The 27,415-nt window shown below is 32.7% G+C and overlaps 1 protein-coding gene across 2 annotated transcripts in view; it reads right to left on the bottom strand.

The window, feature by feature from the left end:
* LOC116350236 (putative inorganic phosphate cotransporter) overlaps positions 1–26,308 on the bottom strand; it is a 39,436-nt gene extending 13,128 nt beyond the window's left edge. Inside the window, exons 1-2 of one of the 2 annotated variants that reach the window (XM_031781984.1) lie at positions 25,621–26,308; positions 14,818–15,338 (exon numbers count right to left, since the gene is read on the bottom strand). In XM_031781984.1, the coding sequence (XP_031637844.1) occupies positions 14,818–14,902 (85 nt within the window). In that variant the 5' untranslated portion in view covers positions 14,903–15,338; positions 25,621–26,308. Of the gene's footprint in view, positions 1–14,817; positions 15,339–15,507; positions 15,527–25,620 lie in introns of those variants that run through there. The other variant, XM_031781991.1, reaches the window with a different exon arrangement.
* Positions 26,309–27,415: the final 1,107 nt, after the last annotated feature.

Below are 27,415 nucleotides of genomic sequence, written 5' to 3'. Positions count from 1 at the left end.
GCAGAAATGATAGTCGTCCGCCAAAATGTGTTTTTTTTCTTCTTTCGAATGATTAACAATTGTTTTTAATTAAAGATAAAAAAAATCGATTGATTTGTACTGTTTCTCTTACAGTTCGGATTGCAATGAACAGGCAAAATGATCGTAAAAACTTTTTGATTTGAACATTAAATGTTTAAGTCCCTATGATAGACTTTTTCTCTCTCCTGCTTTCCGATCGGCGACTAAGTTTCGATTGATTTAATTCTCCAACAGGCACTTGCACTATGATGATTAACCAATTTATAGAAGTGTTTTTAATTTTGAATATCTTGTTTAATAAACAAAAAAATTAAATTTGTTTCTTGTTTAACTTTATTTAAATTCTACGCGATATTATTTCGTTTATTTTTTTTTAAATATGTATTGTATTGCATTGAAAATGACAGTAAATAATTTTCGCACCAAAATAAAATCGAAAATTAAAAAATTACAAAATTAAATAAAGAATCTTTTATTCGAGGCGAACACTTGGCTGTTGCGGGCAGAAGCTTTGTCTGCCTAATTCTTGGTCACACTTTGATTAAATATTGAATGTTCCGTGGAGTGCTGAGTAAGGGTACTGTCAGAATAAATCGCGGTTGTTGGTTGGTTGGCGAGATGGTTACACTGAGTTTTTTTTTTATTTCGTTGTTGTTACGCGACCACAATCGCACGCGGATAGAATCGAATCGTCGCTTCGTTTATGTTATCGCTGTTGTAGTCCGTGTGTATGCGCGTTCTTTTCCGCTCGTTTGCACGCTCTCTCTCTATCTCTCTTCCTCCCTCTTTCTCACACTCTTGTTCTCGTTTGCTTTCCTACTCGGAACATGATTCTCTGTCCGCCGTCGAGTGAAAAGGAAAGATAGATCCCACACATATTCAAATCCAACAGAGACACAGAACACGACCCAAAGTGAGAAAGAAAGAAGAAAATAACACTTGGAAATATAAATGAGAACGCCGCAAACTATTCAAGCGAACATGTGCAGATTTTTTTTTCCTCGACATTTTGTGTGTATGTTTTCGTTTAATTCGTTCATTTCGTTCGGGTCGAATTCGTCTCTCTTTGACTTTTTACACACTCGCTCGCGGTCGTAGCATCACTGTGTGTAATTTGGTCACACATATTCACATACACGCAACAACAATAAAAAAAATGTTTTTTTTTTCTCTTCTCTTCAACAAGTCAGACGGTTTTAGTTTGATTCTCGTTCAGTGTGTTATGTTCTGTTTCTATTTTACATCGGCATGCGATGCGGTTTTCACTTGCTGTAAGGAACAAAATCGCACGATAAGCGCGAATGACATGGCGACTTAAATAAGAACCTTTTACAATATTACAACAACAACAAAATGTGTGTTTCTCTGTTTCAATTTCACTTCATTTCTCCTCGTACACTCTTTCTCGACATAAAGTCAGTTATATGTGTGAGAGAAAGAGCAAAATTGCCATCACTTTGATATTTATGGCGATTATGAACGTTATCGAAATGCGTCCCAAAACGGATGATCAAATGATCAATACCATGAAATTCCGTCGGACCATTTTTTTTTTGTTTTGGCAGAGAAGCGAAAAAGATGTTTTTTGCACCGTTTCAATGTTTTTTTATGATATGCGTACGTAGTCGTATGTGTGTGTGTGTGAATATAATGCGTTCATCATCTCACACACTCAACAAAAATAGAAGAAGAAGAATATTAATGAATAATTCTATCGAAATAATCGCGTGCCGCATGCTTTCATATATCGACATGTGCTCATCATTCTTGTATACATATGCGGTTCGTTCAACAGTGTGTGACATAGCACGTCTATATACATTAAATCGTAAATATTTACAGAGCTAATGTTGCCGCAACATAGTGCGATAGAAAGAGAGATTCGAGAATAGAATCGACCACTACTGGTTTTACGTTTCAAATGAAGCCGTAGCACGAGGTAGATGTGTTTCAGTCGCACAAACGTGCCTCTCTCCACGACTTTATATGTGTACTACAAATACAGACACATCTATTGAATGTGTATTATTCTCATTTACGTATATTCCGTTTTTATTTTTGGACTAATTTCTCTCCCTCTCTCTCTTTCTAGCTCTCCGTCACACTTATTGCACGCTGTGCCATCGATTTGCCAATTGCAACATGTGATAGAATGACAAAAAAAATCGACTCATAAACGACGACGATGAAACAGAAGAAAGACTTTTGATAATGAACGAAGCCATACGGATATACAATCGGCTCGAAAAATATTCAATATTGAATGCATATTTTGCCCAATGATTCGATGATGTTTTCCAATTAGACAAGTGTTAGCAACTGCGAACGAACTAATATAGATAATGACTTTAAAAAAACTTATGCAGTATATATCCGAAATTCGGATCGCACACAACGATATTGTATGTGTCTGTGTTGCGTCGAAATGGCTTTTTTTTTGTGCAAAGCGATCTCTTGGACTTTTTTCAAATTTCCTGGCTCAAATAAATAAAGAAAAATACAAACTGTTGCGACTAGAGTCATTCTTTACTTGCTTAAAAATAAATGCTGATGTCGCAATGAAATATATTTTTAGTACTATGCATAATTGTGAGAGAGAGAAAAAGCTCTCTCTCCCTCTCTCGTTCGGTTTTATGTTCAAAAACAAAACAAAACAATAATTTTTCGTTCTAAATCGTCGATGGTGTTGTGCATGTAATTCGAGATGCATTTTGTCTCGTTCATAACATTGTCAACCGTTTCGTCCTCATTGAACTGAAGAGTCCATTCGAATGTGCATCAGTGTGAAATTGCATTAGCACCGAATATGAATCAGTTTTGGCACCTTTCAGTTGATTATTTCAATCAATATTGTTTGATGACTATGATCGAGGGTCACATTGGCCGTATGGTATTAGCGTTGGTCTCCTTTCAATTTAATACATACTCTCGAACCCAAATACATACGACAAATAAAGTTGCGTCATTTTGTTCCTTTGCCCTCGGACCAATAAACAGCACAATTTTATTTACATGACTATTTCACGTGACATAAATGCATCGAAACCAGAGGCAATCGTATTTTTTTTTATTTCTTTCGTCTCAAATCTATTTTTAATCATTAGATATTACAAAACGTGTGACTTAAACAAACGATCCATTCATCACAATTACACAGTTATCTATATGCTTGTAAATTAATTTTGAAATAACCGTTTAAAGATGGCAAAAACAACCATAATTCGATAAAAAAAACATTCTTCATGACACAACACATTTAGATCGGATCCAACAAATGGTAAAACGACAAAAAAAAGTCTTGTAATCAATTCAATAATCATTCTTTATGAATGGAACTTATTGTATGAGCAGTTAAGTTGTTCCTTCCTCAATATATAAACACTTATTCCGTTCGTTGTTGCAATGGTTGTTACGCTCTTATCAAGCGAATTAATTTAAACTTTTAGTGATTTAAAATCAATTAATAATCATTAAATTCAATGTGTTGACTTGGAAATTATCGATTTGTGATGGTCCAATGTTCAATCGTCACTTTGCTGTCTCTCTCTTTCTCTCTCTCTTTCTTTCTTTCGCTCCTTTTCGCAAAAATGTCGCCTGAGATGGCTGTCGCCATAATCAAAATAGCTACGCCAGACGAATTCGAAAAATTTATTGACAGAAACTATGTTTATTACACATTCGGAATGAAAGGCGAATGTAAATTTATTTAATTTCATTCATAACACGAACATGTGTACGAATATGAATTCTCTTCGTCATCGTTCTATCGCATTGTGCGAATCGTGTTGCACGTTTCAATCATAATTTTCCCGCAACATAGTTCTCTGTGTGCCAAACAAAATTCTGTTGATTTTTCGCTTAAAGCGTTGACATTGTCGATTTTGATGATGATTATTATTTTTTTATACATTCATTTATTGAGTTTATTTTGATTGATGGTGTAAATACACTGTGCGATTCTGTTATTCGTTCTTTCGCTTTCTTTCTCTTTTCTCTCTTTCGATGTGATTAAACATTTTCTCTGTGATCAATGAATAATCAAGTTTATTTACGCTCTGTACTGATGCTATATAATTGAATTGAGCCGTTTGATGAGTAATGAATGCCAAAAAAACCCGCCTATTTATAGAAAATTATAATAAAAGTATACCGACTAAACTGATAATCCGTTGTACAATATGATTAGTTCAGCGAAACGGTTAAAGTGATTCAGTAATGATGAGGTGCATAGTGTATATATCTAAAAATAGGTCATTTTTTGGCCAATTCTTTTTTGCGCATCACACTCAATACATCTAAAGAATACAGAAAAAATGCGATTTGTTCCAATAAAATGGGATTCTTTCATATAATGCCGAAAAATTGAAGAAGAAGAAAAAACGGCGGCGAGACCTTCGTTAAAGATGGTTATAAAAAAAAAAAACTTTATCAAGAAGCAAACACCATAATGAATAGAGAGCAAATGTGTTGTTGGTTTTCTTTATCTGGTTCATTTGGTGTCGGAGAGTGAGTGAGAGATGAAAGCAATACATTTTGGATCAAATCCATTTGTTGCGCGCCTTTTCAGTCATTCCGCATATATACAGACTATGTGATCAAAATCAACGTCGTGTGCCTGACGGCGGTAGCGGCAATGACGTCTTCGTTATTCACAACGACATTCACAGACCCATTTCGTTTCAACAGTAACGAACATTTAAGTTGAGCGCTTGCGCATTCACAAAAACAATATTTGATTTCCGTATGGCTTATAAAATCTTTGGACGGCGCTGAATCACTGCACAACAACAACAAAATGTAAACAATCATAACGAAAACCTGAAATGCATTCACGTGCTTGTCGTATCGTGCACAAAACGATCTATATATTCTCAAACCACATTTGATCATCACACTTGAATGTGTCTCGATGAAAATGAAATGAAGACAACATTTGTTTGAGCATTCACAGTCACAATTAAAATAACAGGCACGCAACATCGATTACTATAATTTGCAAGAGCTAAATTACGATTTGCAATCATTTTTAATGAACCACTATGAAATAATACTGACGAACTTGGATTTTGAAGTAAAACAAAAACACCAGAGATTATTTATCATCAGGTTGGCAACAATAACCAAATAAATCATGCTCATATGACGTACATACATTGCGACTTAATAAAATTGGTACAATTTTCTCATTATGTGACCATTTACAACTAGTTTTGAAAAAAAAAAAAGAGAAGAAGAACATTATTTGTTATGCGTCATGCTCAAACCGCTAATTTCAAGATTTTTTCTTCGTCATCATACTACAATATTTTGTATTGAGTTTTATCAAACTTATTCTGATTTTGAATCAAATAAAAACGGCCCATCAACACTAGAAAAGGCAAAAAATGACAGTACAAAATTAAAATATTATATTATAAATACACGGTGTATTGTCGAGTCATGGCATCAAGTGATAACAAAATCGTGTGTTAAATTTCAATTCATGTCGAAATCTTGTATAAAAAGTCACGTGAATCCATTAAAAATGTTGCCATTTAAATTTATAATTTTTTTTATGGGTGCTTATTTTCTTTTGATTAAAGGTTACAATTTGCTCCTATGCTTTTTTTTGCTATTTTACATGATTCTTGCTTGATTTCAATATTACTTTATTTCTGCTTCATTAAACCATTGTTTAACCACCTCTTGGATTTTTATAGCCTTTAATTGTCTCGTTAAATTTTACGTTTTCCATTTATATTCTTCTGTTGTGCACTTCATATGTGTACAACAGTAATGTGCGAAGGGGGGAGGTAGGGGGGGTTTACCCCCCTGTGATTTGGATCAGAAATTTTTTTTCGTGAAAATTATTCGAATTCGCTAGGGTTTTTCACGAAAAAAGTGAAGACCTTTTTTTTTTTTAGCTCATCAATGTAGAAAATTGCGGAGAATTCTTTCAATTTGCTAAGGTTTTTGGTTCCGAGAGATTTTTTTCCGATTTGCTAGGGTTTTTCGCGGAGAAAATTCTTTCGATTTGCTAGGGATTTTCGCCTCAAAAAGTGACTTCCAAAAAAAAAAAAAAACGAAAATTTGTCTGATTTGCTAGAGAATTTTTTGTTTTTGAAAAATCACCCCCCCTGTAAAATGTAGCTCGCACATTACTGGTGTACAATATTGCATGCAACTTGAGTTCTATAGTGCAACATTTTATCGATGATTCGGTTTTATTCTGAGACAATATCACAAATTGTGGTTATAATTGAAAGTCACGCGACCAAGTTGCATGAAAGCATGCGTTTAAACCGATAATACAAGCGATTCATTTGCTTTAGAGATAAACACCAAAAGTCCACAATAAGCATGCAAGTGACTTTGAATCACTTGAATACACCATATATATAAATAACGATAAAAAAGAATCATGGCGCATTGTACTATCGGTACTACCAATCGAAGTAAGTCATAGCACAAAGATAATAAGCACAGTCAATTTGATAACACAAAATGTGCTGCTTCATTTAATTGAGTCATATTTTGGTATCTGAACCTATTGTTTTCCTCTTGGAGTGAAAAAGGTCACGTTTTTAAGAGAAGACGAAAAAAAATTAGTCGAAAAACGTTTCACTTTTATTATATCAAACTGTGTTCACGTGATTGAGCTGCAAAAACGTTTATTTCGAATAAAGGAATGTTGTGTGACACCAATTCCGTAGAAATGTGCCCGTTGTTATCAATAGTAGAAGAATTTGTGATAAGTTCAAGATTGCTTGCTCAATTTAGTCATGACGTGATCTAGTCATTGTTAGGAACTGATATTTCACAATAATTGTTGATAGTAACAACATCAAAAGTTAGGAAGTCAAATCGGTTAACTGATATTTACTTAACTCATAATCAATTTCATGACTTTTTTCTCTTTTCAATGCTGGGAAATCACATGACAAACACATGTGAGAAATGTATCAATCGCAAAAAATTGAATGAAAGTGGATATGAGGTGGTGATACGCAAAGATTTTTGCACTTTTATTACCAATTCTCTGTTTTGTATCTGTACATGTTCAGTCATTTAATAATGTGATCATTCCAAATTGGCAAAGATCCACACACACACACGTATGTGCGAATTGATTCAATAAATGTGTTTTATGCGCGGCAACGAAATCAAATTCAAGTTTATATTCCATTTTGTTCGAGATGATTCGATTAACAAACGAAAAATTCCAATTCGGTCGATAAATGTATATATTTTTGGTTATAGTTGCGTGTGATCTTTTTTTCTGGGGATTTTTTTTTGTATGGTCACGTCCGATGCTTTTCGTCACGTGAATGGATTGATCGCACCAAAAATGGTGTTTGAAGTGCGCCAATTTCAAAATTGCCGGTCCATTATGGAATAATGATAATGAATTTTCGAGACATATTTTGAACATGATAACTATTTCGAAGCAAGCCTGACAATAAAATAAAGCAACTATATCGCACTAAAAATTTATTGCGTTCGCTAGATTTACAGAATCACGGTAATGGCAATAATCTTTTGTTCAGCCATTGTTTACCACCTAGGTGCTTCATGTGTGCGACACGTTGTGTGCCAGTTGATTTCAAGATAAGCTTTTTCAACGGTAATTTCATCTGAATTTAGTGCAAATTTTAAGCTTAATCTCTTTGTCTCCTTCTTCCGTTGCTTCTTCGCATGACTCGCCGAATTAATTTATATCGATGATGTGATACTGCAAAAAAGAATGTTATCTTGTTTTTTAAAACAAAAACGTCCAACATATATCACATATCTTGATCACCTAAAAACAACATTCAATGTGCGGCACATGATGAAGCGACCAAGTAGATTTATAGTTATGGAACATGGAAACAGCCTCGGATTGAAAGCCGATTCCGAGTAAAATGAATCATCACCATTTTAAAACATGATATGAACGAGCAACAGAAAAAATCCTTCAGACTGGAAAAATTTGCATATTCATTGTGCACTAGCCGCCTTTTCGGAACAACAACGAAGGAGGGAAACAAACGGCTGATCTCGATTTTTTTTTCTCTTCTTTACAATGATCGCTTTACATCAAGGCGTGCCATTTGTTTTCATCCCAACTTGAGTATGATTGATATAAATTGATGATGTGATTAACTGTTATTTGATCGACATCAATTAACATACTAATTGAGTTGAATTAATAAAAGCACTACCCGTGCGATCCATCGTACACACAAATGCAAATACCGATGCCAATTCATACCCAAAGATGACGAAAAGAAGAAAAAAAAGTTGACGAATAATTTCGCTTTATTTAGATGTGTACTGTATATTTTTTGATCGCGAATATAAATAAATCGTTCGAGAAATTGAATAAACGACGCCACTAAAATGCTCATCCAAATATGTTGATCGATTCGGTCGATTTTATTGTGTGGGTTGCTTATGCTTTGCTTTTATCTTCGTTTCGTTACTTTTTCTTCTTCGGTTTTGTTTCCATTTAAATTGGTTTACAAAGTCGTCAACTCGTGTGCGCTATAAAAGCGCCTTAAACGTGCAGACAAATAAAAAAAAATGAGCAATTCACGTGTCCGTAAAGACAAAGCAACATATTCATTGTGTGTTGAAGTAGTTTTCTTCTTCTTCTTTCATTTCATTTAAAATTCACGACAAAAATTCCGCTTATCGCACCTACTTGAACGATAATATTGTACAAATATATATATTTATTTCTTTAATACATTCTGATTGCGTTTAAAGCGATATAAAAGAATGTGATGATTTTGCACAAAACTGAATTGGCTTCGCATTTCGTTATGTTTGCTCATGACCAAATATAAATATATCGCCAAATAGTTTGGTATATCGATTTGAACTTCCAAAAATAATGTGCTTTTTGTGCGAAAATCGATAGTCGTGTCCAAACTTTAAATTGTATACATATTCAATTCGCACTTCATAATCAATAAAAAAAATGTACTCTTCTCTTTTCCGATGTCTGTTGTGTCAAATTAAATGCTACGACACTATATCGCTTGTTTTTTTTTCGTCGAACACTTTAAAATGTTGACCATCATTTCAAGTATCCTGTAGTTAGCCGTAGCTGAGTGTCATCAATTTACAGTTCGTGCTTGCGTACGTGTGGTATGTCACACGGAATCATCTTTATAACATTTCGGTAGAAATATTCTACACATATACTGGGCTAATGCGTAATTAAATTACGAATTTGTTGCCTTTGCTATTGACATTATGCATTTATTTATCGAAGATGAAAAAAACTGATCGGAAATAAGATAGAAACCAAATATTTATAGATTATTACGATGTGAATAAATATTGGTTTAAAATGATTTTTTAAAAAAATAACAAGGTCCAGGCAACTAAACGCCAACGACGACAAATATCAACATTTGATTCGATGCTGATCGACAATGCAATTTGGGTGCATTTTGTTACCTTGCACTTTATGGCCAATTTGTCCATACATATGCTCAAGTTTATGACTCGTTGCAAATATTCGCCTACAAATCACCGTTTTATGCAAAAATCATTTTCACGCTTGAGATGCATCAATGCTCGGCTATACACGAAAAATATTTTTTTTTGTATGTGTTTTTGCTCACTTGTTGCCCACCAAAGTCATTTGAGCCGTTTAATTAGATGTAAAATCTAATCGAAATACTAGAAAATGTCCTTATTAACTAGTCAAACAAATAGCTGAATCGAATCTTACCGAGAGGTAAATAATCAATTAAAATGCATTAAAATCAAGATAGCCTCCGTAAATTCCGATCCATTATTCACAAAAATTTGTGTGCATACACGGGAATGAATCTGAATTTTGTTTTTCTTTGGATATATGTATAGTTACAACAAATGTTGATACAAAATTCTGTAACATCTACCGACTAGTTGATACAAAATATTTGCAATTGATTTCGGAAAAATTTTATTTAATAGTGAGACCTAACTGAATGATCAAATAAGAAAGAGTTCGAAAAGATCTTTATAAAATCAAAAAAAAAAAACCATTTCATAGCAAGAAAAATTCAGGGAATTTTTCCTTCGATTTGATTCAATTGGAAATTTCCTGAATTTGGAAGGTCATTTCTAAATTGCGAATCAAGATTGATTTTGATTAGGTGTTTATCTGATCATGAAAATAAATTATAGCGATTAATCATAAGGGTGATTAGAATCGACTTCACACTCTACACCAATTTATTGAAATAATAGACCAGTTCCAATTTTTTTTTGAACCAGTTATCTACTTTGCGAAATCAAAACAACGGCTGCATTATTAAAGAAAATTAAGAAAAAGTGTAAAACAAATTTTCTTGATTTCAGAATGTCAATTTAATTGAAATCGTTTAACCGAATGGAATTATCTGTTTATTCATATAATCAGCGTTGAAAGATATATTATATCTGGAAAGTGAATGAAAAAAAAAATTCAATTTAAAAAAAAAATATGCTAAAAATTGTTTATTTCGTTTTTGTTTTTGCGCAATTTTTCGATTTATATCTCGTACATTCATTTGGTATGAAAATCGAAAAAGAATGAGGGAAAGATAGACAGCGCTGAAATGCTTTCGATTGCATGTATTCGCATCGAATTCGTTTTCGCTGCATGTTTGGGTCTCGTGCTGAGTCAGGCCGATCCAAAGTGTACTTCACGTGAATATTTTGATGACAAATTGTAATTACACAATATCGTTGTGAATTTCAAGTACGAAAAACGATACCGTGATAACACATACGTATGATATACACAACTACATAGATAGCGAACACAATCGCTTCAACGCGATTTTGCGAACGACCGACAGATGGCGCGACATTGTCAAATTGAAGCCCTTAATTGTCAAAAGCTTGACCATTCAATGCTTTTAGTATGCGGTTAAATTGAAACAAGTTTTGGAATCGCTTTTGAGAATTTGACAAGTTTAAAAAAATATTGCCTGAAGTTATGTTACAGATTGCAGTATAAAATGTTATAAATTCGTTTAATTTTGTCGATGAATAGTTTGCCAAAGCTCAGAAAGTCCAATTTTATCCTGTCAAGTCCACTTGATATCAAACGAGGAGCATAAGCTCAGAAGTGATTAATAAAATCAATTTTATAAAAGTTTCTTTTTGGCTGTGCATGTTTTTTTTCTCAATCAATATTTTATTGTGACTAAATTTTCATTTTCTTCAAACGACACATTTTTAGCAAAGATCAAAGAAATCACAAACTTGAAAGTCATTTATAAAAATGAATCAACCGAGCAAAAGCTTTTGTCGACCTCATAACAAATCCTACTAATAAATCATTTTTCGTTGTAAAGACACATGAATGTCGGCATGGCTTATTGCAAAAAAAACGGCAATTGTTAAAAATGCATTGTATTTTGATCGTTATATCAAAGTTACAGATATGATGCAATTTTACTTAAAATAATAGACAGTGTGAATGTAAGGTGTTCTATCGAAGAGTTCATCTAAATGAAAGGAGATTCATACAATGACAACAATCGGCCACTGTTACTCCATAGAGATCAGAATCGCATTTTTGCCATTCTATGAAATGTAGCGGTAGTACTAGCCATCATTCAACAATATTCAATCAATAACTAATTTAGAAATTAAAATTCATTTTTATTAGAAATTAGTGTAAGGCAACTTGTGAGTTCACTAGGCTTTGAATTTCAAACAACAATGTTTGTAGTGTGGCCCCTGTTGTACACTGAGATTAAGTTAGAATAAAAAAATATTAATTAATTTTCAAAGCAACCAAATCAATCGAATTTCCGAAACGTTGCATTAGCAAACAATGAAAATATAAGGTGCTCTTTAATCAAAATTATTTTGCATTAATAACACAATTTTAATTAAAGAACACCTTGTTATATATTTCCACTGTTTGTTAATACCGTTTTTATAAATAGTGTTTTATTTTCTCTCATTCACAACGAAAACGTTGTTAACTTATTTGACCCATTTTGACTATATTTCGTACGTGCATCATTGCAGAATTTAGTAATTAATTTTTCTAGAATAAATTTCGACTAAATGATTGAGATTATGTGACTAAATCGCCAAAGTTGATGTAATTCACGTACAAAAACCAGTAAAAATATCGCAAGTAGGTCTGTACACAATATTTTTTTGCTATAATTACAGCTGTGTAAATCAAAATTTGAACACCACACAAATCCAAAATGAAACAGATTGAAAATCAATTCTGATTCTATTTCTTTCATGTTCGAAATGTTGGCAAGCATGCAAATTCTGGAAAAAATACAGCAAATTTCTCCAATCCAATGGACTTGCTCAAGAAAGCCACGCATGAACTGAGGACGATACCAGGTAAGGAATATTTAACGAAAGAACTCGAATCATTCTACGGAAAACCAGGTGGATAAATTGGATAAATATTTTGTTGGAATGTAAGTAAAACCAATCAATATATTCTTTCAATAATAAAAACTTGACTAATTCGTTCTTTTTTCCAATAGATTCGGCTATTAAAATAATCAAAAACACTGTTTTCTGTCATAAAGATCTATCGAATAAAAGCTTTGGGGTAAATATCGCAAGTACTTGCGAATGCATATTGCACTTGATTTTCTTTCAAAAAAATAGATAACACAATAAGTGAATGACTTTCGTTTCCTTTTTATAATAGGTACGAACAAAAGAATGAAAAAATATATATAATTTAAAGTGGTAATCCGACAAGAACGCACACACACACACAACCGCCCATTCAATTCAACAAGTGTATTCAATTTGAGTATTATCATGTTCACTTCACGTATTTAATTCAATTCATCTTTTATAGTCGTAATTGTTTAAGCGTTCTCAGAAGCGATATTTTACGTCTTAATTTTGCTCCAAATACGGTTCACTTTATGCTTATAGCGTTTTGTATTTCGTGCCTTTGATTGTGGCCTGTGCGTGTTTTTCGTATACAGTTTTCATTTATCGAATTAAAATTTGAATTATGCAAATACCATTGTGTATAGATAAACATGACTTATATATATAATATATTTTTGAGTACGATCTCAAGATCATTTTTTCTCTGCGGTAAACTTTCTCAAGTTTGTATTTATTACAAATTAGATTTCTATTCGAAATGGATTTGTACATAGATCGCTAATTTACCGTCGCATTTCAGTTAATTTTAAATCAATCCGAAGGACAACATTGCGGCTTATTCAATACTTTTATAATTCAGTTAGATTAGTTGTATTGATGTACGCGTTAACACACACATTCACTTTTGGCGGCTCAAACTCGGTCACTTTTTCATCTATGAGTAATTTGATGTTGATTTCTTGGAAACGATCATTAGCTTTTGCCAGCAAAATATATTAATGAAAGTGAGTAAGCTTCTTAAGTAAGATTGACATCCACCAAATTTGGAAACTATCCACTTAACATATATTAACCCCAAAACTAAGTCAACACGAAGGTATTTGTAAAAACTCGATGGGAAGAGGCAGTGTTTGTTATTCCAAAAGCAAAAAAAGAGATCGTGTCATTGAGTCAACGAGGAATTATCCACACAAAGTGTACTTTGGACAATCGCTAATTTTTATCTCCTTTTCAATGGACATCAAGGGGAAAAGTACTAGCCTAATTTTATATCAGACGAACAATTCCATAGAAAATTTAAGATAATTCAATCAAATTCGAAAGCGAGCTGCAAGTGTTAAATAATGAGATCGTATTAGGCAAAAATATACAATTGAATTGACCCACTTATTCCAAATGCAATCATTTCACGAAATTATTTTTTCCGTCTTCGAAACTATTTCGCATTTACTCATTCAACTCCAAACAAGATATTGTGGCTTCTTTTGTTATAATTCGATAGCTTTTTGAGAAAAAAAAAATAATTATTCAGTTACTATTTTTTGGATTTTTTATCGGTTTGCAAAGAAATTTGCCATTTTTCTTGTAAGTGCAACTCTGTCTTATATTCAGCAGCGGCACTTAAGAAATTATATGGAATAAATGCGGGTAGTGAGTGGCTGTGTCAGTTGTTTTCTCCTCAATTTGGTAAGATTTGTGTGCGTCAGCTATTTAACAAAAAAATTAGCACGAACGCTTCTTCTGTGGCCAGAATTTGAAAAACAAATTTTTCCATTAAATTCGGCGATTATTTATGAGCAGATAAACTGATATTTGGTCCCGATGAATTTTTTTTTCAACGAATATTTATCTAGTCTTAACGATGATCTATAAATTAAATATTTTTACAACCTTAACAAACTATGATAGATCGATTCAAACATATTGCTTGAATTCGTTGAATTCGATAGATATAGATTTGTTGTTAAACAAGAAAACCGCATAAATTGGCAGCAGACAACCGCATAAATTGGCTGATATTAAGTCGCAATAATTTTTAACGAATGTTTAGTCTTAACGATCATCTAAAAACTAGATGTTTTGTTTTGTTATGGTTTAAATCCTCCAACAGTCGAAACAGAAAAATCGGACCTTCCATAAAATTTCTAACATTAATAACTGCCAATAATAAGTATAAAGCTTAAAGCTAAATACCAAAATATATTAAAAACTGAAATAGCATTTGAGAAAAATCTGCCTGAAGGCGCTCTTAGTCGGTAGAGGGTTAAAAAAACTAAGATATTTAAAGATCAATTCCAACATTCTTTGATAGATTGTTCTCATTTGACTGCATAAATTGGTTTTGGTCGATATAACAAAAATTCCAAATACATTTCAAATAAACTTAAAAAAAAACCAAAAGATTCCATCGAATCTCTTTCGGGACGATCAAAAAATAAAAAGATAAAAAAAACTTACCGTCAGGCTTGTGATTATTTGTTTGTTCGATTGACTCGGTTTGTTTCTCGTCGCTTATCATCTCTTTGGGTTTTGTTATCGTCATTTTGGCTTCTTAATTAATTAAAATATATGTGTGTAAATGTGTTGGATTTGAATTTGAGGAATTTGCGTGCGGCCGAAATTAGCGCAAATAAAAAATTGATTATTTTCTGGAGTTTGTTCTATTAATATCACTTATATCACAGTGTTTTTGTTTTGTTTCTGCTATTGTAATTCTCTATTTTCAAATCTGTAACTGTATAATGGTAATATCGCGACTATGATCGGAATATGGAGAATTTCGCCTTTAAATTGTATCGTTTATTGCTTGTGTGCTTCTATTTTATAATACTGATTCATCGACGACTTAGAAGTGCTCTGTCGGTTAATTTGTTGCTGTTTATGTGTTAAATTCTATTGACAGCAATAATGATATTTGTTCGGTCATGTCGTCTTCGATTGAATGCTGTTCACTCTTCTCGGCAATTCAACGTTGAGTTCTGCAAAGAAAATATGAAAAAAAGAGAAGAAGAAGAAGGTGTTTTCGTTAATTTTTGTTGTTTGCTCATATTTTAACACGATTAAATTTATGAATAATAAATGTCAATATCATGATGTGTATGTGTTCGCGCGACATCCAATTTACGGCTTTCGGAAATTGACTTTTACCTTAAGGCTATTTTCGAGTCATTCGACTTAAAATGATTCTAAAGTCAGACACAATCTCTCTGTGTTTCTTTTTTCGTGAAATATTTTTTTTTTTCTCTCATCATCTGTGAAAATTGCATTGCACGAATGTAATGCAATATTTCATTGAGTCGCAAATCAAATGCCAAGTTAATTTTTCACTTCCAATGATTTGGAGGTCAGACGTGCGCTCATGCGCTTGCTTCTGAATGCAGTCGAAAATCTCACTATCTGAAAACTCACTGAGGTAAGCGCATTAAGCGCCGCTAAAAGTGAATACACACAGAGAAGAGAAGAGAAAAAAATGCCACTGATTCAATCTGATCGTTTTCATTTTTATTCTCTTCTGTTGAATTTTCTCTCACAATGGTTTCCCGTTGCATTTGTTTGGTTCGTGAACAGCGGTTGTTCGATCAATTATATTATGATTATCAGCGCACTTTTAGCGTAATTCATCTTTTCTGTCTGTTTTCATTCGATCTGTCTTTCTTTCTCTTACTTGTGCACAGTAGGTGTGTATCAATGTGTCAAAATGCGCGAATGACGTGGGAAACGGTTTTTAATTGAAACGACTAAATTTGCCATAGCGAAAAAAAAAATTAAATGTTTTCACGATGCAATTCGTAGATTAAAATGCAAGGCTACCACTTCCGAAGAGTTTAGGAAATTGTTTATGTTTTTAGTACAAAATGTGCGAAATTGAATGCAATCACAAAAATAGAATATAATAGACCAAACTGAAATGCAAACAATTGTTATTGTTGGGTATTGTTTGCAATTATATTGTGATAAGTATCTTGCAAAATGAACGAGATAAAAATATGCGGCATTAATTATTTAAATCGAATAGTTGTCATTTCTACGCGGCAACGTGCCGTATACACTGTATAACTAAAGATCAAGTTTATTGTTTCAAGGTTGATCAACTGATGATTTTCTTTACTTTCGTTTATATTTCGATTTCACACATTGAAATGCAATTTTTCTTATATTATTATTTTTTTTTTTTTGTGAAAACGCATTAAATACCTTTATGAAACTCGTTTCATTTTAATGGATATCACATATTTGTTAAGGTATGATAAATATTTACGACAAAAGGTGATGACGACGACGACGATGATAACAATATAAAAAAAAGCCGATTTCATCACATTTACGATCACTCATAAATTACGGTACATTTCATTATTTGCTTCGGACTGTGGGTGTGCAATATTCAACACATACCCACACAAAAAAATGCATGTTCAACACATGCACATATGACATTTATCAAAGATAATAAAATTAAAGCGCATCAAGAGGATTGCAAATTTAAAATTGGCATTAAAGTCAAATTATTTTCCATTCCGTTCCATGATATGATCACGTGCCACAATTTTGCTTCTCTTGCCCATTTCTCAACATATCTACGTCCAAAAAGTCGATAAAATTCGTTCTGCATACGTAGCTGATGCCGATTTTGTATTTTATTGTTGTTGCTTTTTACATGCGTAATTCGTATCTTTCTGAAATCTCAGCTACGACATCAACTGTTGACGAATTGCTGTCATTCAGCTGTTTATCCATCACACAATATGACACACACACTGACACATAAACATTAAAAAAGTTTCATTAAAAAAAAAAACAATATTCGATCAGAAGTTGATCCGTTAACAAGATGTGTGAGACAGTGAATGAACGAGACGACAACGAAAAAAAATTGGTTCAAATGGCCAATACAATTATGTAAATTACTTAATAAATGTACGCTTTGAACCGGCAAGTGTTCGTGTGTTTGGTTATTCGGTTGTTTCCTTCGAAAATTAGCACGCAATTTTCAATTTAGGTCTAAATTTTTTGCTTCCGCTTATAATAATACTTCCGAAATAATGAATGGAGACTGAACAGGATCATTTGACGCACTTGTTCCATGATTGACATTATGTAGTGCTGTTGTTCGCTTTTTTTCTCTTTCTCTCTCTCTCACACCCTCTGTGTGCATATTTTCTTACTGTATGTCGACGACACAGCAGCATATATTTAATTTTGAATAATTTAATTGAGGACACATCGACTTGAACAACACATTCACACATTGACAAATGATTTGTACTAGCTCATTGGCCACTTTAAATAATGGTATTTGAGCACTGCGAATATCCAAATGAATTGAAAATAGCTATTGTGTCATCTTCATGCTGAACTAATTCCTATTATGTGCCTAAAATACAAAGTACAAAAGGCTTTGTCGTTGACTTTTTGATTCAGATTATGTGTCTAGTTTTTTTGTTCAATCGCAACATTTTTTTCAATTGGATCAATGTACGTAACAAGGCAAACACAATTTTGAATAATTTATTTTATCAGTGGCGGTGTTGAGTGGCGCGAAAAAAATTGTTTTGCTAAAATATTGATAAATAAGCATCAAAATGGTATATCTGATTTTAGAACAATTGAGATTTTATCTTACTTTGCTTTGGAATTTATGTTGTTTTGGAATTTTTCGGAACACAAAAAAACACACACACACACATACACAGAGATAGAGCTAGAGACCAATGACAATCAAAATTTTATTGCACCTTCAAACAGTCGAGTAATAAACTGTGATTAGCTATTTTGAGTAAATCCGTTAAATGAAAAAAGATACACGTATAAAATGACATGGTGTGCTTAAGCCGAACTAAAAATGGATTTTGTCGATTCATTTCAAACAAATTATCCCACTTAAACATGAATAAACAATAGATAAAATGATAATCAAAAATGCATACAGAGTATGAGTTAAAAAAACATTGGACTTGTTTTTTTGGTTGCATACACCATGCATATAACATCCAACGATACATGTTTTGTTTTTTGAAACAATAAAAGAAAACAAACATACTGTTTACACTGGTTGCAAGGTGGTAAATGGTATTGACCGAACACCTTTAACCATATCACCAATACACACAAATGGGCAAAACGAACCAAAAAAACCTAAAATTGTTGTATTTTACGTCAATCTGAAAATATTCAGATATTAATAACCCCTCCAAAAAAATACGCAAAAAATATTCATACACTCAATTAAATTCAATAGCCATAGAAAGTGGCTAAAATGTGCGAACTTTGATATGGGTCTTGACAGGTGCGAAGAGGTGTCTCTTGAATAGGAACTAAAAATAAAAATTTTTACAAAACAACAGCCAAAACAATAATATCATGTCAATTTTTAGTTCCGAATCAATGTTGAACGTGTGTATATTTTTGGTATTATCCGAACGAACGCGCATGTCTGACTCAAAACACGTACTTGTTTATACCGATGATATATGATAAATCTTTTTTTATAATTGTGATCAAGTGATTATTGTGTGTGGCGCGTCATTATTTTCATTCCGGATATTTTTTTTTAAATTTAATTAAACGCATGCTAATCATGTATTTCTGTCATAATTATGTTTACTCATGCTGCCATACCGTTTGGCTGTTTTGGATTCTCAGCATTATATTTGACTGCGTAATGAATATTCATGGCGTTCTTTTCAAAAAAAAAAAAATCTGAATTGTTTACTACAATATTATTGTTATCATTGGCAATGTTGTTGTTTTTTAAGTCGTCAACATAATTTGGTATCTCTTTATCGAAAATGGTATTGCCAGTTTTCGATCTGGTTTTTTATTGCTTATAAGTTTTTGTCGGTTGTCTCTTCAATTCAAAATGAAATCGTCTCTTCCGTATCGCCACACAGAAAATATTTTGTTTACGTGCAATTCGAACAATCCAACAGTGCTTCGAGTTGATTTAATGTAATTTAAAATTAAAAAAAGAGCAATGGCTAGAGAGGCGTTGAGCATAGAGAGAGAAGCTTGAAAGACCACAACAACTACATAAAATGACCCAAAAAAGCACGTTTACACACTTACGATACACAAAATGGTATTTAGTGAGGTGTGTTTTCTCTCTCTATCCCTCTCTCTTTCTCTTCAATTAATATATATTCTACAAGAGACTTCTGATATTGAAATGTATGTTATGAAGGTGAACGTCTATGACAATTGCACCTTCAGCGAAAGAGCGTGAGCGCACATACACACACACATGCCGTACAACGAATCATATGTCTCGTACTGTAACATATGTTGTTTGTATATACGTTTATGCTGTACTTGCATAAATATTTATGCATATCGCACGATATGACTATGTATATAGTGGTATCATCAGCGAAAAAAAAAATGTATTCATATTATGGTGCATTTTCAATAAGGAAAATGCAACTTGTAAATGTCATCCTCATTGTGAACTGCGTAAGCAAAATGTGCATGGCAATATTGCGCTAGACTATTTGGCGCCCGTTTCGATTAATATTTTCATTGGAATGTATATTTATACAGCGAACGACAGTGTGAAACACAACACGGCTGGCTGGTTCGGTTATCGTTTTCACAATCGATCTATATTATTAGAAATGAAGACTATTTTTTTTCCTTCATTCAAATCATCCAACAACAACAAAAAAAAAACAAGTATATCACTTCTATGAACCGGTATCCAATCAAAACATGTTTCATGAAATATCTTTCCACAAATATGTGCGGTTTGCAAATTTGTGTCAAGTTATTTGCACGTGTTATTATTATCAAATTCTTAAAATAATATTTTTTTCTTCCAAATATCTCTTTTTTTTAGTTTTGCAACCATTTTTTGGGTTTTGCTATTTATTTTTAGAAAATCAGCCTATGTGTCCTGTTATTTCCCTTACGTGTGTACAATCCGGTTTTGTGTGAGCACAAAATTAATGAAACGATCATTGCTTTGTTTATCCAACAGGGCCAATCATTAATCATTGATCAATAAATACTGGCGCTGCTGCCGTCAGCGTAGTTTTATGTGGAATTTGGATGCGGATATGGGAAATTATGGCCCATTCAAGGCTATTCAATAGCAAATCTTATTCGATAGTCGTCGGTTACGGTTTTTTTGTTTATTTATTGTCATCGTTTACATTACATTATAAAATACGTATAAATAGCATTACATTCCGTTCAATGGCTTTTGAGTGACGTACAAATAAACAAATATATATATTTTTGGATAATATTCCGAGTTCAATATTTCAAACGGTTATTAATTTGTTATTTGTTATTGTTATTTTTACATTTTGTTTTTTATTGTAAAAAAAACTATGCCATATATTGCAAACACGGTGTTTAAAAAGAGCGCACAGGGGATGATACACTACAGAAGACAAATAAATAAATTGCCAGATAAAATCGGATAAAAGTGGCGGATGCAAAATGTTTGGTGAGTTGAATATCTATTTTAATTTTAGACAAAACAACGTTTTGTAAGGTCTTGATATTAATGAATCGTTTTCAATTTTTGCGAATTTTTAATATGTTCCCCTAGATTAAATTTCAATCAACATAATCTATCGTTGAGATGTTATAAAGAAAATAGTCGAGGTGTTATTTTACTATATCTAGGATATTGGCACCGGAAAAGGGCAGCCACTCACTAGTACCTATTCCGTATAATTTGCCAAGTGCCGCTTGAAGGCAAGGACGAGCAGCACTTACAACGAACCTCCACGGTACTTATACCTGGTCGATTTCGAGCGAAATTTGTTTTCAAAATTTATTTTAGTCGATTTTTGTGCTTAAATTGATTGATTTTTTATCTATGTTATAGAAAAAGCGAATAAATAACCCATGTATAAAAACAATACCTATATTGCCTATCTTATCTCAGATCATTAACGCGAAAATCAATTATTTCGTAGTCATAGATAATCTCGAAGCAACGTAAAAGTCTGAAAAACATATTCTTCTCTACGTCTCATCGATAGATATGCGTCTCATGTAAAGAAAATACACAGCAACGTCGAAAAAAAAAATGTGCAACTGTGAATCGTATACGATATATACACATTGATCGTTCGTAAATTGCAGTCAATAGCTGCAAATGAGATCACGTTCATGGACTTCGTTCATGCATGCATTTTTGTCGCATAAAAGCAACGAAAAAAAACCACACATAGGAAAATTAGAAAAAGAAGAAGAATAATCGGCGATGCCAGAAGGAAGCAACACACGAATAAATCATGAATTTCGTTTCGGGGCTCGTAGGCTTAAGCGTACAAACATTTGTTTCAATCGAATAAATTTGTTGTGATTTTTAAAATAATCAATCAACTCAATGGACACCGGTACACCCCTTAACCCAGAAATGTACACCGAATTTTTATTTGAATTCCATTTTCATGTTTAAATTCAGTGAAATTTGCAATTTTATGTCCACTTAAGATAAGTGACAGAATTCGCTACTTGAATCATAACTAGTAAAAAAAATTCAAGAGCCATTGAATCGAGTGATTCATCGCTCAAATATCAAGCCAATCTTACTTTCTGTTAGTTTGATCTAGTTTTTTTTCGCCATCATGCGAAATACTTCGTCATAAATGAAGAATTTATGCAAATAATTGTGTAGCTTGGGAATTTGGAAAACGGCGAAAAGAAACTAAATTCCATTTTAAAAATGATTGATAAACGTGTTTTGTTTCCCTTTCATTCATAAATATTACGCTCTCATAAAAATGCACATTTTAAATTTCGTTTTCAGCAAATTATTCCACATTCGTACGCATTTCAAATGCCAATTGCGACTAAAATTCAAACTAGCCGGTGATTTGATGCCGATGATTTTATGCGATTTTTGTTGTTGTTGTTGTGTTTGTCTTTTGTGTGTACATTATTGTAATTGTTTCTATCTGATTTAAAATATGATTCTAAGAATGAGTGGCAAATGCAACTGTCAACAACATAACATTAAAACAATAAAAAGGGTAGAATCATGATGCATCGTTTAGTATATTTTTATATATAAATATTTTTTCTTTCGTTTGATTTTTTTTTCTCTATTGTTGTCGCCGCTGTTGTCGTCATCATTAATTGTATCTTAATGCAATTTTATTAGGTGATCAATGTTTATTATTTATACCTGTGTTTAAGATCAAATGGATATTAAAATGATCATTACTTGATACTCATAAGAATCAAAATCAAACGTCATATGCATTTTCTAATGCGCAAAATAGTCGCCTGCAATTTTGCAACCAATTTCAAATGAATTAAAAAAATTGTGAGTTGCACATTTCAGGATGATTGAGAGCAACAGACAACTTTGACGGTATAATATTTTTTTATTTTATTCATCGTTTTGAACGTGTTTGTTACTGACAGCAGTTGGCAAGCGAACGACAAATTTATTGAGTAAAAATTTATGATTTCATAACGTATGTTTGGCAAAGGAATATCTCATCAGGATGAGATTTTCAACGCAACAAGAGTATGTGATGAATTTGAATCTTTGCGGATTATTCGAAAAACAAAACGAAAGTAAGTAAGAGACGGAGGAAAAAACGAATATAAGTGACAGACATATTGGCCGACAAACATTTCCATCGAAACATTTGCCAAATCATGTTCGACCAATTTCTGACGAGTAAATTAGCAAGATCGATAATTGATATTTTGGCATTGATTGCTCTTCCAAAACCGAATTCTATATTTATATCCATTTTCTTTCGGATGTTTTCGAGATTTTGGACTCAAATCACTGCAATGATTATTGTAGCTTAAAAATGTGCCGACTATTACGCGAATCGCTAATTAAAAATACACCAGACTCCATATATTAATTTGCACTTGGATTATTGTGGTTTTCTTGGTAACATAAAAAATGTTTACATTTATCATTGGCGGCGATTCCGCAATTTTAGTTCAAAAACACTACACACACAAACTCGTTCATAAAGTAAGTCACACAAAAAGTGTATGCTTATGCCATGAGTATGTAAATTCATTCAAATTGGCAACGGTTGTGATCTTACTGCCGTTTTTTTTTCTTCTCTGTATTTACATTTGTACAATGTTTATTGACATGTTTATATATGACGTATGCTGAATACAACGTTTGCTAAATATTATTTATTGTTTTGTAGTTTTTTTTTTTTTTTTTTTTTTTTTTTTTTTTGGCTTTATGAAGCATCTCGAAATCTTCACGAGTCGACAAGCGATTTGTGTGCTTGAATTTGTGTTGTGAATTATATCGCTTTGAATCGCTCACTTTCAAATACTTAACAAACTCCTTACGTTTTGGCATTTCGTAAATATTTCCACGTAACACATCACACACACACACACTGAGAGAGACACATGTACGCACAAAACTTTCTATGAATTGACATTGTTTCGTTGAATGTTGCCGAAAGGAGAAGTGAATTGGAAAGAATCCGACTTTCTAGTTCAGAAGAAATTTCGGCATTTCGAATTCCATTGAAATAACAAAACGAAAACACTATGGGCAACAACAATAACAAACATAACCAATGCAACGGAAATAACAAACCTGACACATACGACACAAAAGGGACTCATTTCACACATATTTCTTTCAAACGGCGGCTTCTATTGATTCCACTTCGGGTGAAATATACAAGATTGCAATTAGATAAAACATATTTAAACATTTGTGACTCAGACATCTTGTACAATGTTTCTTTGTTTGTATCCTCTTTTCCTTTTCTCTCGTTTACTTCTTCGGCTATATCCGAATGTTACATAGTGTAGGATGACAGTAAATGTAAATTATCGGAAATGGTCAGTTCTTCGATGGGCAAACGTGCCAATTTTTAAAAATCTCCATTCACACAGACACATTCCTTTGGGCCATTTGTGTTTCATGCCTACGAAGGTATACACATTTTCATTGACATTCACGCTGTCTGTATTTTTCCTTCCTTATCACAGCCGTGTCTCTTTTGACTGGTGTTGTTGTGTGTTTGTGTTTTTTTACGCTGCAATGACCATATTCAATTATCAATTTGTCATATTATTCGAATAACAACAAAAATATAGCTGTGATAAAAATTCTTGTTGAATTGAAATCGTGTAAATACATCATCTATAAATCAATAAGTAAATAAACATAAAAGTTACCAATCACACAAAACCCGTTCGTGTGTGACAACAGGGCGCGAGCGCACAAATCAACAATTGTCGATCGAATTCATGTTTGCACGAGAAACAATTTATTGGTAGCACGTTTCATTATGCCACAGATCTATCTAAGTGGGAACAACAAAAAAAAAAAATACGATCACCAGAGAGAGAAGAACAGCACACACAGAGAAAAAGAGCAGATTATTGTATAATGATAATGTGTCGATTTTTTTTTTTGAATCGCACGACATTGCGCGGGACAAGTGCTGGCTTGTATACGTACACAACAACAACAACAGAATTTAAACGAAATGGAATTTTGAATCGTCAAGTGTTTTTGATGATAAGAAGTTTCATTTATAATCTGTCCAAGTGTTCACATGCGTTAAAAAAATAGGATGTGTGGCCAAATCCAAGTAAGAAATTTCGAATCAAAAAAACAATTTCGTCGCACGTGATTGATGAACGTAAATTTTGTGCATAACTTGATTTTAACCGAATCATATGCAAAATTATTTCTTTTGCAATGGCATGTGTGAACAAGAACAACTTGTTTAGCACTTTCTTTGCTCAAACTAAATTTATGTGAATTGTTCATAAAATAATGTAAAGAAGAAAAAAAAACGTTAATTACTGTGCAAATTTAAAAGAATAATAATAAATTTCATTCGCAACGATTATGAGAATTGTTGATTTAGTGGGAAGTCATTTAAGGCGCTAATATGTGATTTTAATTGAACTTTTATTTTGCGCTGCTTAATTGATGCATTTAATTAACGATTAGCTCTTAAAGGCGATTTTGATTTAATCACAAACAACAAATTCACTATAGATCATTTTATTTATCACTTCTTTGAACCGTTCATAGCCCAGTTTTTTTCACGCGCGAATGATAAATTACACAATTTTGCAAACGACCACCAATTTTTTTTTTAATTATTTTCATACCTTTTTTTTGAGGTAAAATGATAAAGATAAATATCGAAGGAAAACTTTGAATCATTTATTATCTTCATTGATAAACGTTGATTTTATTCAATAATTTGTTGATAAGAATTTAATGAAACTGAAAAATAAATGAAAACCAATGAGAAAAAAAAATGTGAACAAACTTACTTTTGTGGTTATAATTTTGGTTGTGAAATTATTTCCTGGTTTGGTGTCACTCGGTGCTCAATTCGATGTAATGTGATTTATTGATATAGAGTCTGTGCGCGCAATTTTCTTACTTCAATGATGTGAACGAGAGCGGGAGAGCGAGAGTTGGTTTTGTTATATGTTGTTTTTTTTATTTCTCTATTTCTTCGTTCTTTTTGTCGTTATTTTTCTATGTTTCGGTTACAATGTTTCGGCGGAAATTTCATTGATTTTATTTTTAAATTGCAGTGCGCTCACGAGTGCGTTTCAGTGGTAGCAAACAATTGAGAATTTGCTTAGAGAGATTTCTTCTTCTTTCGAATATTTGTTGTGTGTATGTTTTCTATGTGAATTCTGTTTTTTTTTGTGTGTCTTTTGGTCGCCTTTCTCTCTATATTTTAATTAGAGTGAACAAAAAAATTCACACGACTTACGTTCAAGTGTCACACACAAAATGAGCTGAAATGACGCGCGCGCACACAAACACACACACACACGCGATCAAAGAAAAACTCAGGAACGACGTCAGGAAAAATGTAGAACGTGTTTTCGTTGAAAATTCAATTTATTAAAGACATCGCTCATATTTCAAAACGATTTAATTTTGAAGAAAAAAAATTGAATTTAAAACACGATACAAAAAAAAAAATAACGAACAATTCAAGCGAAACGATTGCAATTTGAAACAAAATCAATTTAGATTTGTGAAATGATGTATGCTTCTTGTTACTACCGATCGAAAAAATGAATTCAAATGTAACACAGAAAAAAATTATAAAAAAAATTCAATAATTCGGACGTTGTTTTTTTTCTTCCAAAAATTGTTGAGCAGATCTAACTTTTGGATTCGATGCACTGACCGGCTTTATTACACAAAATTTGACGATCAACTAATAGTTAACTGTTGCGAGTCACATACAACAGGTAACAACACATTTATTTATATTTTTCTTTTTCGTTTCGCACACATTCAGCCTAGTCCATATTCACCCACACACATATACACACCCATAATCTCGTGCATCTCTCGAGTCGCATACACACGCGCAAAAAAAGCAGCAGCAACAACAACAACAATAAACAAAAACACACAAACGACAACAACCGACAACAACAATATCATCCATCCAAATTGTCAAGTATTTTGTGTGCTGTATGACAGGCTGACTATCTGCTGTTGTATGATTGTTTTGCCAGTGGCTATGGGTGTTTGCGTGACTGGTGGCTCTATGCTATGCGCTTCTGTCGCATGCTTGTATTGCATGATTGAGATAGAACGAAACTTGACGAATGACAGAACATACACTTCCCGATGTACAGAGTAAAAGAGAGACAGAGAGAGACACAGAGACATAATCACACTGTAGAGCTGTGTGTGGTGGAATGCTATCAGAAGATTCACATTGATACGCACGATATGAATTATACATTTCTTCTTGATATTTTCATTCTCTCGTTTTCTTCCTATTCGCATTCGACAGCATGTTGGCGTTTTGTTTTGTCAAACTCGTATTTGGGTCTAGCTCTCTCTCTCTCTCTATCCCTCTTCCTTGTCTTTTCTCTCTGTTTCACTCAAATGAAATCAAACCGTTTTTCAATCAAATATTTATACGCTTCATCGTTGTATGTAACATTAAACCGTAATAAATACTCTATTAACAGAAACGACAACACACACACGATTGACTGCAGTTTCTAACTTTTTAGATAGAAAGTAACGAAAAGAAGAAGAAAAAAACAACAATCGAACGGTAGTTTTGTTGCAACTACACGT

The sequence above is a fragment of the Contarinia nasturtii genome, unplaced genomic scaffold, assembly GCF_009176525.2.
Source record: "Contarinia nasturtii isolate CC-2019 unplaced genomic scaffold, AAFC_CNas_1.1 Cnas_scaffold_129, whole genome shotgun sequence".
In the NCBI taxonomy this organism is placed as follows: Eukaryota; Metazoa; Arthropoda; class Insecta; order Diptera; family Cecidomyiidae; genus Contarinia; species Contarinia nasturtii.
The sequence above is the reverse complement of the archived record's forward strand: the minus strand, read 5'-3'. Positions and strand labels throughout refer to the sequence as shown.